The sequence below is a fragment of the Primulina eburnea genome, chromosome 2 (genome assembly GCF_022965805.1).
Source record: "Primulina eburnea isolate SZY01 chromosome 2, ASM2296580v1, whole genome shotgun sequence".
Lineage (NCBI taxonomy): Eukaryota > Viridiplantae > Streptophyta > Magnoliopsida > Lamiales > Gesneriaceae > Primulina > Primulina eburnea.
The window spans coordinates 4,245,501-4,258,411 of NC_133102.1; the positions used below are offsets into that span (position 1 = coordinate 4,245,501).

A 12,911-nucleotide genomic window follows, 5' to 3' on the forward strand; every position below is an offset into this window, starting at 1 on the left:
AAAAACGAGCAGTACGAAGGAATAGGAATAGACCCAAGTCACTTATTTCATCTCAGTTAATAGAAGGATGAAAAAGTTATCGACTTTCTTGAATTCCCATTAAGATTTTAGAGTATCCCAACTAGCATACCAAATTAGTAGGTGAGCCAATGAAGTCACAGCGAGCTCCTAAGGGTCCCTGCCCTCTGCGCTTAATGGGTTCAAATGCTACCTGGAAAAGCAACAAAAACACATGTTGGAATACAGTCCCAGATTAAATTTCCGAATCTTAAGCGCCAACTTGAGGGATATGTAAGGATTTCACAATACATATAAACCTGAAACCGTAAACTAACAACAAAAGGAGAAAAGGGAAGAAATAACCAAATACGTGGTTCGACCAGAAAAGAAACGCCGATCTACGTTCACAACGAGCTCAGACTCCAGCCAATGCACTACCGATCTCAGATATCTCGGTACTATCTGTCACAAGTTACCTCAGACACCAACACACATGAACCCTAGTATACACGGTCTCGCAACCTGCTTCTCACAAGGAAGCGCAGACAAGAAAGCAATACCGCTACTGCCTGATGATCAAGATGATCAACCGGAGAGCCGATCAAACCCTGGGAGTACAGAGGAGAAGAGAGTATCTTTTTCGGGAAAGAAGGCGCATAAGCGAAGAGAGCAGAAAACCAGAAGAATCGAGAGTGTTCGAGTCATTTTCCCCCAACCCAAGAGCCCATGTATAAGAGTTATAAATGGGCTTGGGAAACGTACACAGTACACCACTTGGGCCCAAAGATGAAGCCAGCAAAATATGTGGTTGGGCTTCCATCCAGACCAGCAAGGTAGGAGACTTGGGCTTCACTACTAACATACTCCACCTTGAGGCAGAAGTCTCCGATCTATCATCGATCCAAATAGTGCATTAAATGGCTCATGAGTATCATCATCGCTCTTAACCAGTCCGAGGTAGGAGATTATCCCATGCCCAGTAGATTTAGACAGTGTCTAAACTTAGGGGCTGGAACAATCTTAGTCCCCATGTCTGACGGGTTGTCCTCGGTGGGAACCTTCACAACCTTGACTTTACCTGCAGCAATCATGTCTCTAACATAGTGGAATTTTATATCTACATGCTTAGTCCTATCATGGTAAACAGGGTTCCTGCTAAGGTGAATTGCACTTTGATTATCACATAGTACAGTAGGAGTATCAGAAATAACATCAATTTCAGATAGCAAACCATGTAGCCAAACAGATTCTTTAATGCAATCACACATAGCAACATATTCAGCCTCAGTAGAGGATAAGGCTACTAAAGGCTGCAGCTGTGATTTCCAAGAAATACAACTATTCCTTAGCATGAAACAGTAAGCAGTGGTAGATTTCCTAGAGTCACGATCCCCAGCAAAATCAGAATCAACATAACCTTTAAGATTAAGAACATCTGACTTACCATAGACCAAACCAATATCCACTGAAGAATTAACATAATTCAAAACCCATTTCAAACCACGCCAGTGATCAATACCAGGATTAGACATGTATCTTGACAGCACTGATATAGCAAATGATAAATCAGGTCGAGTACAGATCATTGAATACATGAGAGATCCAATCAAATTGGCATAAGGCTTATCTTGCATTTTAGCTAACTCACTATCAGATTTAGGGCATTGACCCTTATGGAGTATAAAATGATTAGCTAATGGCAACTTAACAGGTTTAGTTTCAGTGTTACCAAACAGAGATACCACCTTCCTTAAGTAAGGTGTTTGATGCAGCTTTAGGTAATTCTTTTCCTTATCTCTTTCAATATACATCCCCAAAATCTTCTTAGCATGGCCAAGATCCTTCATGTCAAACACAGAGCTAAGAGAATTTTTCAGATTAGTAATAAGAGACATAGACTTACTAATCAATAGCATGTCATCAACATATAAGAGTAAATACAAAGGGATGTTATCAACAGATTTATAGTAGAAGCAGCTGTCATAGCTACTCCTTTTAAAGCCAATTCCAATCACAAATGAGTCAAACTTAATATACCATTGTCTAGGAGACTGTTTTAAGCCATACAATGACTTTTTCAGCAAACACACAAAATCAGGATGATCTTTATCAATAAAACCTTCAGGTTGAGCCATCACAATAGTCTCATTCAAATCACCATGCAAGAAGGCAGTGGTAACATCTAGTTGTTCAAGTTCAAGATCAAAATGGACAACAAAAGCAAGCATAATTCTAATGGTTTTGTATTTAACAACAGGGGAGAAAATCTCATTAAAGTCAATGCCTTCCCTTTGAGTGAATCCCTTAGCAACTAACCTAGCTTTAAATCTAGGTGGATCACTGGGATTCAGACCTTCTTTGATTTTAAACAGCCATTTACATTGAACAACTTTATGATTTTTAGGCTTTTGAACGAGCACCCAAGTTTTATTTTGTTTAAGAGACTCAAGCTCACTTATCATGGCATTCATCCACTGATTTTTGTCCTTAGACTCTATGGCTTCTTTATAGGTGTTTGGCTCAGAATACTGGACATTTTGAGCTGCTATGAGTGCTGTATAAACTAAATCAGCATAGGTGAATCTGGGGTTAGGTCTCCTAGCCCGGGGTTCCCTATCTCTAGTCAATTGATAGTTATCTAACTCATCATGAACTAGTTCCTGAACCTCTACCTCATGGTCCACAGGTTCTTCACCATCATTAACCTCAGGTGTTGGGTTCTCATTATCCACAGCCTCATTATCCCTATGATGATCATCCCCTAAGGGAATGTCACCAAGAACAGCCTCTTGTTGAGTCTCCACCTCAAAAGGTGTAGTCTTAGCATCTCTCAAGTTCTCACTCTCTGGTTTAGCAGCATTGTCCTGCAATTTACACGGAAAAGAGTCTTCATTAAAAATCACATCTCGGCTCACAATGATCTTGACACCTCTAGTGTTTCTATCCCACAATCTATATCCCTTTGTCCCATGTTGCTGTTGGTAGCCTAGAAAGACACACTTTAAGGATCTGGGATCCAGCTTACCATCTTTGGTGTGTGCATAGGCTGCACAACCAAAGATCCTAAGGTGACTAAGGCTAGGTTTCATGTTAGTCCATCGTTCTAAGGGAGTTTTGAAGGCTATAGAACTGTTAGGACTCCTATTGACAAGGTAGGTGGCAGTATATAGGGCTTCCCCCCAAAAGCCCTGAGGTAAACCAGAAGTAAACAACAAGCACCTAACTTTTTCTAATAGAGTTCTATTCATTCTTTCAGCAACACCATTTTGTTGTGGTGTGTTTCGAACAGTCCTATGTTTTAAAATACCATTTTCAGAACAAAACAAGTCAAACTCATTGTTACAAAACTCTAAGCCATTATCAGTTCTCAAAATCTTGACTTTACAGTCAGTTTGATTTTCCTCTAAGGTTTTCCAGCTTTTAAATTTTTCAAGAGCCTCATCCTTAGTTTTTAAAAGGAAGGTCCAAACATAACGAGTAAAATCATCCACAATACACAAGAAATACTTGTTATTACCATGTGAGGGACTCTTTTCAGGGCCCCACAAATCAGCATGCACATATTCCAGTTTGGACTTAGATAAATGAGTACCCTTCATGAATTTAAACCTATGTTGTTTACCTAGCACACAAGTTTCACAAAAGGGAACTTCTGAAAAAGAGTCTTTACCTAGTACTCCACTGTTGTGGAGTACTTGAAGCCCCTTGTTGCTCATGTGTCCTAACCGAAGATGCCATCTTTGTGTATCTGCAGGATTAGTACTAACAACAGTATTTGCACAGGTATTTACATGAGAACCATTCAATATATACAGACCAGAGACTTTTGAACCATACAAGATTAACTTGTCACCCTTATAAACATTCAAACAAGATTTTTCAGCTTTATAACAGCAACCTATATCATCTAGAGTACCAAGGGAGATCAGATTACGTTTCAAACAGGGGATATATCTCACATTAGTCAGCCTAATCTTCTTATTATTATCAAGACAGAGAACTACATCACCAATTCCTTTAACTTTACAGGAATTGTTATTTCCCATGAACACCGTTTCATTACACGATTCATTCAAGTTCTCAAAGCAAGAAAGATTAGGAGACATGTGAAAAGAACAGCCAGAATCAAGAATCCAGCGGTCACTAATAGGAATATCAGAAACATTCAGAACCTCATACACATCAGAATGACTTCCTGATATACAAGCAACATTAGACCCTTTAGTTTCCATATCTTTTCCTTTTTGAGTAGAAAGAAACTTATAGCATTGTTTTTTCAGATGACCCTTTTTACCACAAAAGTGACAATTTCTAGTTTCTTTCTTCTTATTCTTCTTATCCTTTCCGGGTTTGTCATTAGAAATAGTTTCTACCTTATTGGTTTTAACAAACAGATTGTTCCCTGTTCTTTTCTGAGTCTTAAGTTCATGTTCTCTAGCCCTAAGCCCATTCACTACTAATTCAAGCTTGGGAACTACCCCAGTGTATTGCAAGGAGTCTTTAACAACATGATATTTTTCAGGCAAAGAATTTAACAGAATCATAGCAAGGCTAGAATCATCAAGTTCTTGCTGAGTCCCTTTAAAGAGCAAAGTCAGTTTCAAAAATTCATCAAGATTATCATCAAGAGACTTAGAAATGTCCATTTTATAAGAAAACAGATAACCCTTTAAATATATGAGATGAGAAGCAGATAACGTGGTATAGAGGGAATCGAGTTTACCCCAGATGGCTATGGGGTCATCACAGCCATCTACCTGTCTCAAGATGGCATCGGAAAGACTGAGAACAATAAGATTGTAAGCAATCTCATTGATCTCAGTCTTCTTTGCTTTCTGAGCATCGGACCACCTGTTCTCATCAACTTTAGAGCAATCAGCACCTTGTTATAGGACAGTAGGGCCTTCATTTTCTTTTTCCAGGAACCGAAGTCCCCTTTTCCATCAAATGGGAGTGTCTCAACTCTTGATGCCATGGCAGTGCCTCGCAAACACCAAAAGACAAAACCAAAATTAAAGAGAACAAGACACTGTACAGAGTAAGACTCACAGAACCGAACAAATCTTGGGACAAGAACTGAAACAAGAACAGTCAACCGGTAAAGAACTCAGAAACGAGAATATCAACCAGTAAGGTACCGAAATCCTAGTTCTCAACGGAAGTCAAGAAACCGAACCAAGAAACCGAACCTGGCTCTGATACCACTGTAAGGATTTCACAATACATATAAACCTGAAACCGTAAACTAACAACAAAAGGAGAAAAGGGAAGAAATAACCAAATACGTGGTTCGACCAGAAAAGAAACGCCGATCTACGTTCACAACGAGCTCAGACTCCAGCCAATGCACTACCGATCTCAGATATCTCGGTACTATCTGTCACAAGTTACCTCAGACACCAACGCACATGAACCCTAGTATACACGGTCTCGCAACCTGCTTCTCACAAGGAAGCGCAGACAAGAAAGCAATACCGCTACTGCCTGATGATCAAGATGATCAACCGGAGAGCCGATCAAACCCTAGGAGTACAGAGGAGAAGAGAGTATCTTTTTCGGGAAAGAAGGCGCATAAGCGAAGAGAGCAGAAAACCAGAAGAATCGAGAGTGTTCGAGTCATTTTCCCCCAACCCAAGAGCCCATGTATAAGAGTTATAAATGGGCTTGGGAAACGTACACAGTACACCACTTGGGCCCAAAGATGAAGCCAGCAAAATATGTGGTTGGGCTTCCATCCAGACCAGCAAGGTAGGAGACTTGGGCTTCACTACTAACAAGATATTTGACTTACCCATCCCTTGACAGGTGAAACTACTGGTGCCGTTTGAGGCCTGAGCCCATTGAATTGTGGCAGAGAAGTCATCATCACTGTACTAGCCATTTTATTGATGGAGATCCGTGATGCCAAGTGTCATATGCATTGTAAGTGTTTCTCAAACAACTCCACACAGAGCTCGTGGCGTCAGAGTTGGATACACTGAAATATTGCTGCTGAGATGGCGATGATCTAGTGCTGTATCCATCCCAGTTGGATAATATACGCGTGTCTCGTTAATTCGAGCCCGACACACTTCAAGAACTAATTCCATGTCGTAAATTATTCGGAACGAAAGTCAAAAGACGGAACGAAAAGACTGAAATGTAAAAGATCATGATTGATTTCCAAAAACAAGCTATTATAAAGTAACTGAATAATGTTAGTCTACATTTGTGGATGTTGTAAGAACTAATACATTAGGTCGTGCTTTAGAAAGATGGGTCTACTAAACTAAGGGCTCCTTTACTCCTAAAGATGTATGAGATTTTAGCTCATGGACGTTGAATAGGACTAATCTCGTACATGTTTACCATAATAAATAATATTTTTTTGAATAAAAAATATTATTTTTCAAACATAATCCAATAAGATATCCATATCATAAAATCTGTTGTGATGAGATCGAATGCAATAAAAAAAAATTTTGATTATTAATAATTAATATATAAAAATAAAAAAGATATGACAGATAATATTCTAATTTTAGTCCTAACATTGTCAGCTTTCAGTCGAGACAATATGCCAACTTTCTTCTCAATTGGACCAAAATATTAAACAATAATAATTTATAAAATGCCAATTTTATTTTATTTATTTTGTTTTTTTACTAAGAACAACGTAATAAAAAATAAATAAAAGCACAGAAAGATTTGCAGAAATCGTCGACAAAATCTAACGAATTAGATTAACAAACATATTATATTTCATGCCATCTTTCGAGCAAACATTGGAACAACGCATTTTCTTGAAATAAATTTTTTTTTGCTGATAAATAATAATATCCAGAATTATTCCATTTTTTTATTTTTGAGTTCCTTCTGGTTTGGTGATTATGTTGCCAAAATCATTATCAGTACAAAACTTCACAGTTAATTAATTATTTTTTTTTTTGTATATGCGGAGCAGTGTCTCTGTGTTGTCGATGTGACAACGTATTTTGTCCTCTTGTCTGCTTGTCAAAACGGAGGGAATATTGGTATTGTGTTTTGTCACCTAATTTTAAAATAATATAATATATTTAATTTTATTTTATCTTATATCATTTCAATTTCAAAAATTTAATTTTGAATAAAAAACAAATTCATTCTTTATTTTTTTTACAAAACACTGCATCTTGTGTGATATAATCTGATTTAAGCAAAAATTTGTGTAAGACGTTATCATGAGTCGTATTTTGTTAGACAGCTTTCTTATTTGGATCATCAATGAAAAAATATTACTTTCTATTGTGAATATCGGTAGTGGCTGACCCGTCTCACAGATAAAGATTCGTGAGTATATCTAATTAAGCTGGCATGCTAAATTAATGTTTTCGGCCACCCTAGTTATTATTTTATATTTTGAATAATTATATGTCTTAATTGTTTTTGCTTAACATTTACAAGTTACAACATGTGTGATCGATCACTCAAAACTTCTAGTTCGCGAAATTACAAAAATGTACGCCCAAACTGACCCAATCAAACCGCAACCACGCCATAGCCAAATGGGACAATCTCGGTATTTCAAATGTAAGGCTCTTAATTTCGTGTCCCGAGCCCAAACCCAAGAAGCTTGAGAACACAAGCAACACCCTTATCGGTTGCCACGTGTCAGAATCTCGGCACTCCTTAATCCCACCCCTACGTGCGAAGGGTTTGGTCGACGCTGGGTGTGGGGGCAGTGCCCCACACCCAATCAATGGTCCAGATCATTTCATGGGGAGGGGAATTTTAAAAAAAAAAAAAAAAACCAAGGGCCAGAAAAATTCTGGCCCTTGGATCTGCCCCTGCAGGCACTGCCTGCAGGGGCAGGGTCGAATTTTCCCGTGCGAAGATGCATACGTCATTCTGTCACACCTAACCATAGCTCTTGAGGTAAATGACCCTTTTAATTAATATTATAAAAATGATTTAAAATATGTAATTTTTAATATTTTAATGAATACAAATATAAATTCACGCAATATATTATAAGATTTATGAGCAGTAAATCTCACATTATTCGGACAGATTTTGACAAAATCAATTTTATTTTTCAAATTTAAATGATTTGTTGTCTTATTATACAAATTCATATAGCTAAATGATCTTGATTAAAATAATTTTTTCCTGTTATCGTAACGATCCAAGAATTTAATTTACAAGAAATTAAGGGCCTGATTTTATATATTTATGTATGGTATGATTTTTCATATATATAATTTTTAAGATTTGAGATATTATTTACGAGAATGAAATAAGTCGTATTAATTATCATCTTATTGTCGCATTCAGCATATTAAAGATCAATTTTGTCTTATTTTGTGAGACGAAATTTTTATTTGGATCATTTATGAAAAATATTACTTTATATCGTGAATATCGGTAAGTTGATATGTCTCATAGATAAAGATTTGTGAGATCATTTCACGAAAGACCGACTCTATTTACAAATTATTTCGTAAAATTGATTCGAAAAATCGTGTCGGTGTCTGGTGAATTTTAAATTTTCGTGCATGTGAATTGTAAACTAGGTAGTGGAAATCTTAAATATTTTAAACGAGCTTCTGTACTTGAATAAATTATTAATCAATAAATAAGTGGTAGCCCATATGAAAAAAAATGGAGACAGAAGTAGTCCTATTTTATTCATTGAATTATTATTATTTTTATTATTATTCGATTTTATTACACATTAAAATTCAAGGACAGTTCCCCTCAACGGCCCATTTTTTCTTTCCTTCTGACCAGTCTCGCCATAGTCATAACCATAACCTAGCTACGAGCTTCTTTGATCAGGAATTGAAAGCTTTGTTATTAATGTCTTCTGTACGGAAACCCTGCTTTTCTGTTTAAGGCTGTTGTTCTTATTTACTACCATTCTACGCTTTTTCTTTAAAGGGCCTCTCGGTTTTTAATCTTTCTGATCTCTGGTTTTTCTTGGGTTTAGGAGAGCGTGAATTGTTGTATTTCTGTGGTGATGTTGATTTTCTTGGTTTTTTTTTTACTTCTAGGGAAGGAAAGATTAATTGATACTCCTAAAAGCGATTTCGTAAATGATCCATTGTTCCTTTTTTCGTAAATTTTTGACTGGGTGAAATCGTTTCTTTTTTACTGTGCATGCAAACGCGAGGAAAATGGTGGACTCACGCAGGAATTCGGATGAGATGATTTTCGCACAAGGATTTTACTCGAGCAAAAGCTCCAGGAGCAGTGACACTACTATAAGCCATTGCGCTAGCTTTAGCCGGCTATCTTTCGAGCTTCCGACGAGCTCTCCGGAGCAGCAAGCGGTAATGAAGCCCCACCGCTCGTCGGACTCGTCGTTCCAAGCCTTTCGTTCGAAGACGGGGCTGAGTTTCCGGGACTTCAGCCTTATCCGGCAGATCGGCAGCGGAGACATCGGAAGAGTTTATCTCTGCCGCCTCCGCGGAGGGGATGAGCGGCGGCTCTACGCCATGAAAGTGGTGGACAATGAAGTGCTGGCTATGAAGAAGAAAACCCAAAGAGCTGAGACTGAGAGGAAGATCATGAGATTATTAGACCACCCTTTTCTGCCCACTCTGAACGCAGAATTTGAGGCCTCCAATTTCTCTTGCGTGGTGATGGAGTATTGCTCCGGTGGGGATTTGCATTCTTTGAGGCACAAACAGCCGCAGAAACGTTTCTCTATCAGCTCCACAAGGTAATTAATTATTAAATTATTATTTCTAATTCTCTTCTATTTTGTCATCTTCTATAAATCCAAATATATTCGAGGAACTAATTTGTTTGAAAAAAGTTGAGACTTGTGTCATTATAAAGTAGTTTTCACACTCGATATGATTCTGTTATACATCTGTTCTTTTGTTTGATTATGCTCTATAAGACTGTTCACGCAAGTTCTTTTCTTAAACATGCACTGTGCCTGCCTCATTTTATGCAAAGAATGAAGAACTCTGCAACTGTATTGAGATTTGGTCGAAAAATATGAAAGAAGGGGAAAACAAGATTAAATAAATTTAACCCATTTTAGCTGCAATTTCCTGTTATTTAATATTTTCCAAATCCGGGTTTTCTTGTTTAAGTCACTTCCTTTAAAGCTGAAACCAGAACTTACCACATCGGGTTCTTCACTTTATCGTCTCCACCAAGAAATCAGAAACAGTTTTCTTTCACCCACCGATTAAAAAAATTATTTCTTTTCACTAAACAATTCAATATTTTTTTCCCAGGTTTTATGCAGCTGAAGTTTTGGTAGCACTAGAGTATCTTCATATGTTGGGCATAATATACAGAGATCTGAAGCCCGAAAATGTGCTCGTCAGATCAGATGGTCACATTATGCTCACGGACTTTGATCTCTCCCTGTGCTCCGACGCAATCCCCGCCGTGGAATACCCTGACTCCTCACCCGACACTCTATCTTCACCCGCGGCAGCACAGGGCTCCCGCTACCTCACCCCATTCTCATGCATCTCGAACCGGCTCTTCCGGTCCAAAAAGATCCAGACTATAGCCGCGAACCGGATATTCGTGGCTGAACCAGTCAACGCCCGGTCAAGCTCCTTCGTGGGGACCCATGAGTACGTGGCGCCGGAGGTGGCCACCGGCAGGCCACACGGGAACGCCGTTGATTGGTGGGCTTTCGGCATCTTTATCTACGAAATGATTTATGGCCGGACCCCATTCGGTGGCGCGAACAACGAAGCCACGCTGCGTAACATCACAAAACAACCATTGGCGTTCCCCGACGGGGGGCGCTGCGGTGCGAGCGAAGTGCACGCCAGGGGGATGATATCCCGGTTGCTGAACAAGGATCCGGACCGGAGGCTGGGGTCGAAGCGGGGCGCAGCTGAAGTGAAGACCCACCCGTTCTTCAAGGGGTTGAATTTCGCCCTGATTCGGTCCATGGTGCCACCAAACAGCGTACCGGGAATCAGGAGACATAAGACGGTGACGTCGCGTTGCCAAACGACGCCGTTTAATCTGTTCTGACATCAATCAATATTTGAACTTTTGTGGGGTGTCGCGGATTTTGGTTAGGAGGATGCCAAAGTTTATATTATATCTATATATATGAGAATATGGTTTTATCTTTAAAAGTATAAAGGAAAATAGTATTATTGACTTTAGTCTTTGCGATAATGCTTTTCTTTCACAATTTATTCGACAACCCGTTGCAGCTATTGATTAGTCTAAGTCTTGGATTTATTTTGTAATGATCAATAAATCTCAAAAATATTTTCTTTCCACCTAGAAAAAAATCTTTCCACGAGTTATTGCACTAATAAAAAATCAGAGGCTTCATAGCTTTCCCTTTTTATCCATCATAAGCGACTAAAAGATCCTTCAAAATGTGGAAAAATGCTAACTTAGGTAAGAATTAGAACAAAGAAAATGAGAAATTTCAGTAACTAATTAAGACAATAACAGAAGACAAGTTACCGAGTCGTCTTTATTATCGATTTAATTATTAAAGTTAATATCATTTTACTGTAAAACGATTAACAAATGGAGATCCTCTTGTCTAAGTAGTACATAAATCTTGCCAAAATCAAGTAGCCATTTGTTCAAATTAATGTTGATTTTGTCTTTCTTGTGTAAAGCTGCCTAGTACCAACTTTAGGGTTCCGATTTCTATATAAAAATATATTTTCCCCCAAAAATACAAAAAGAAAAGAATATTTTTTTTTATTAGAACACATGCAGGCGAGGGGGATCGAACTTAGTGAGAAGAGTCAGCTAATCTGACAAGGTGAGATCACTAAGTTACAAGCCCTATCTCAAAAAAAAAAAATATTGATTTGAGGTTGTTGGATGAGAAGTTAATATCGGATGCCCTAGTTTGGCGAAAAATAAAAAAAGGAAAGTATATTTTATATATTTAGATTTATGTTTTCGCTTGAAACGTATGACCACGTGACGCATTTAATCATTGAAATCAAATGATTTTTGGTGTCGGCCTTTGATGTTTGACTACACATGGAATGTCCATGTGCCCACATGCCAACCTATCAGCCCACTTCTTATGACAACTTTCCTTTCCTATCTAGGTATACCTAAGCCCACTTCATTCCGATAATTACTGGCCCATTGGGCCCAACTACATACCTATTTGTCATTGAATAATTGAGAGTTGAAAAGACTTCAGTTAGAAACAATGACAAATAATGACAATACCATGTGCATGGTACGAATTGCAGTACTGTATAAATCTTTTCATAAATAGCTAATTATTTAATTATTCAGAATTTTAATTTTTATACATATTGTTGGATTTCTCTACTCGATGGAATATTAATGCTACCATATTGATTTTTTTTGTTTTTATCACTTTAATTACCATCTCTAAACACATTTTAAAAGCGTAATAGAGAAAGAATTCAATATTTATAATGTTTAATGAGGTGAAGCGCACTAATTTGGGAATTCGACAAATTTAGGATTATAAAATTAATCTAACAATAATTTTTTATAGGAAAATCAGTATAATTTATGGCTTCAAGTTGGGTACTCAACTTTTCAGTAAAAAAAAAATGATTTGAAAAATATAAAATTCAAAAATTTCCAACAATTTATAAAAAAGACGTTGTCGCTACTGTATGCATTCGTTTTTCTGCCGAGCTAAACACAAGGAACCAAAATAGAAAGGACTCAGCCTCAAGGTTTTTCTCCAAAGAACAATAAAGAAAACTGCCCTCGAAAAGCAAATAACACCGCTAATATAATTTCTAAAAAATTACAATAAATATTTTGTTTCGAGTTTTGAGTAAGATTAATCAATTAGAGGAAATATAATTTTATTAGCGACATTATATGAGCTTTTGTATAAAATTTCAAGTTTAATTATAAAAATTAAACTTGATAATGTGTCAATATTTGAACATTTATGACACTTCGTATCTATGAAATTTTTTTCTGAGAACTAAAAA

General features: G+C 37.4%; 1 protein-coding gene and 1 long non-coding RNA gene across 2 annotated transcripts; one reads left to right on the plus strand and one right to left on the minus strand.

The window, feature by feature from the left end:
- Nucleotides 1-119: 119 nt before the first annotated feature.
- On the minus strand, nt 120-6,051 carry LOC140821500 (uncharacterized). Its single transcript, XR_012115758.1, has 2 exons — nt 5,792-6,051; nt 120-211 (listed from the first exon to the last, which is right to left on the minus strand). It is a non-coding gene; the product is annotated as an uncharacterized lncRNA (long non-coding RNA).
- Nucleotides 6,052-8,688: 2,637 nt separating this feature from the next.
- On the plus strand, nt 8,689-11,120 carry LOC140821505 (protein kinase PINOID-like). Its single transcript, XM_073182001.1, has 2 exons — nt 8,689-9,682; nt 10,212-11,120. Exons 1-2 carry the CDS (start codon nt 9,135-9,137, stop codon nt 10,972-10,974), a joined length of 1,311 nt encoding a protein of 436 aa, XP_073038102.1. The 5' UTR covers nt 8,689-9,134; the 3' UTR covers nt 10,975-11,120.
- The last annotated feature ends 1,791 nt before the right edge of the window (nt 11,121-12,911 follow it).

Coding starts and splice junctions, on each gene's coding strand:
- LOC140821505 (XM_073182001.1), top strand. CDS start 9,135: ATGGTGGACTCACGCAGGAATTCGGATGAGATGATTTTCGCACAAGGA. Junction 9,683..10,211: donor TTCTCTATCAGCTCCACAAG/GTAATTAATTAT, acceptor TTTTTTTCCCAG/GTTTTATGCAGCTGAAGTTT.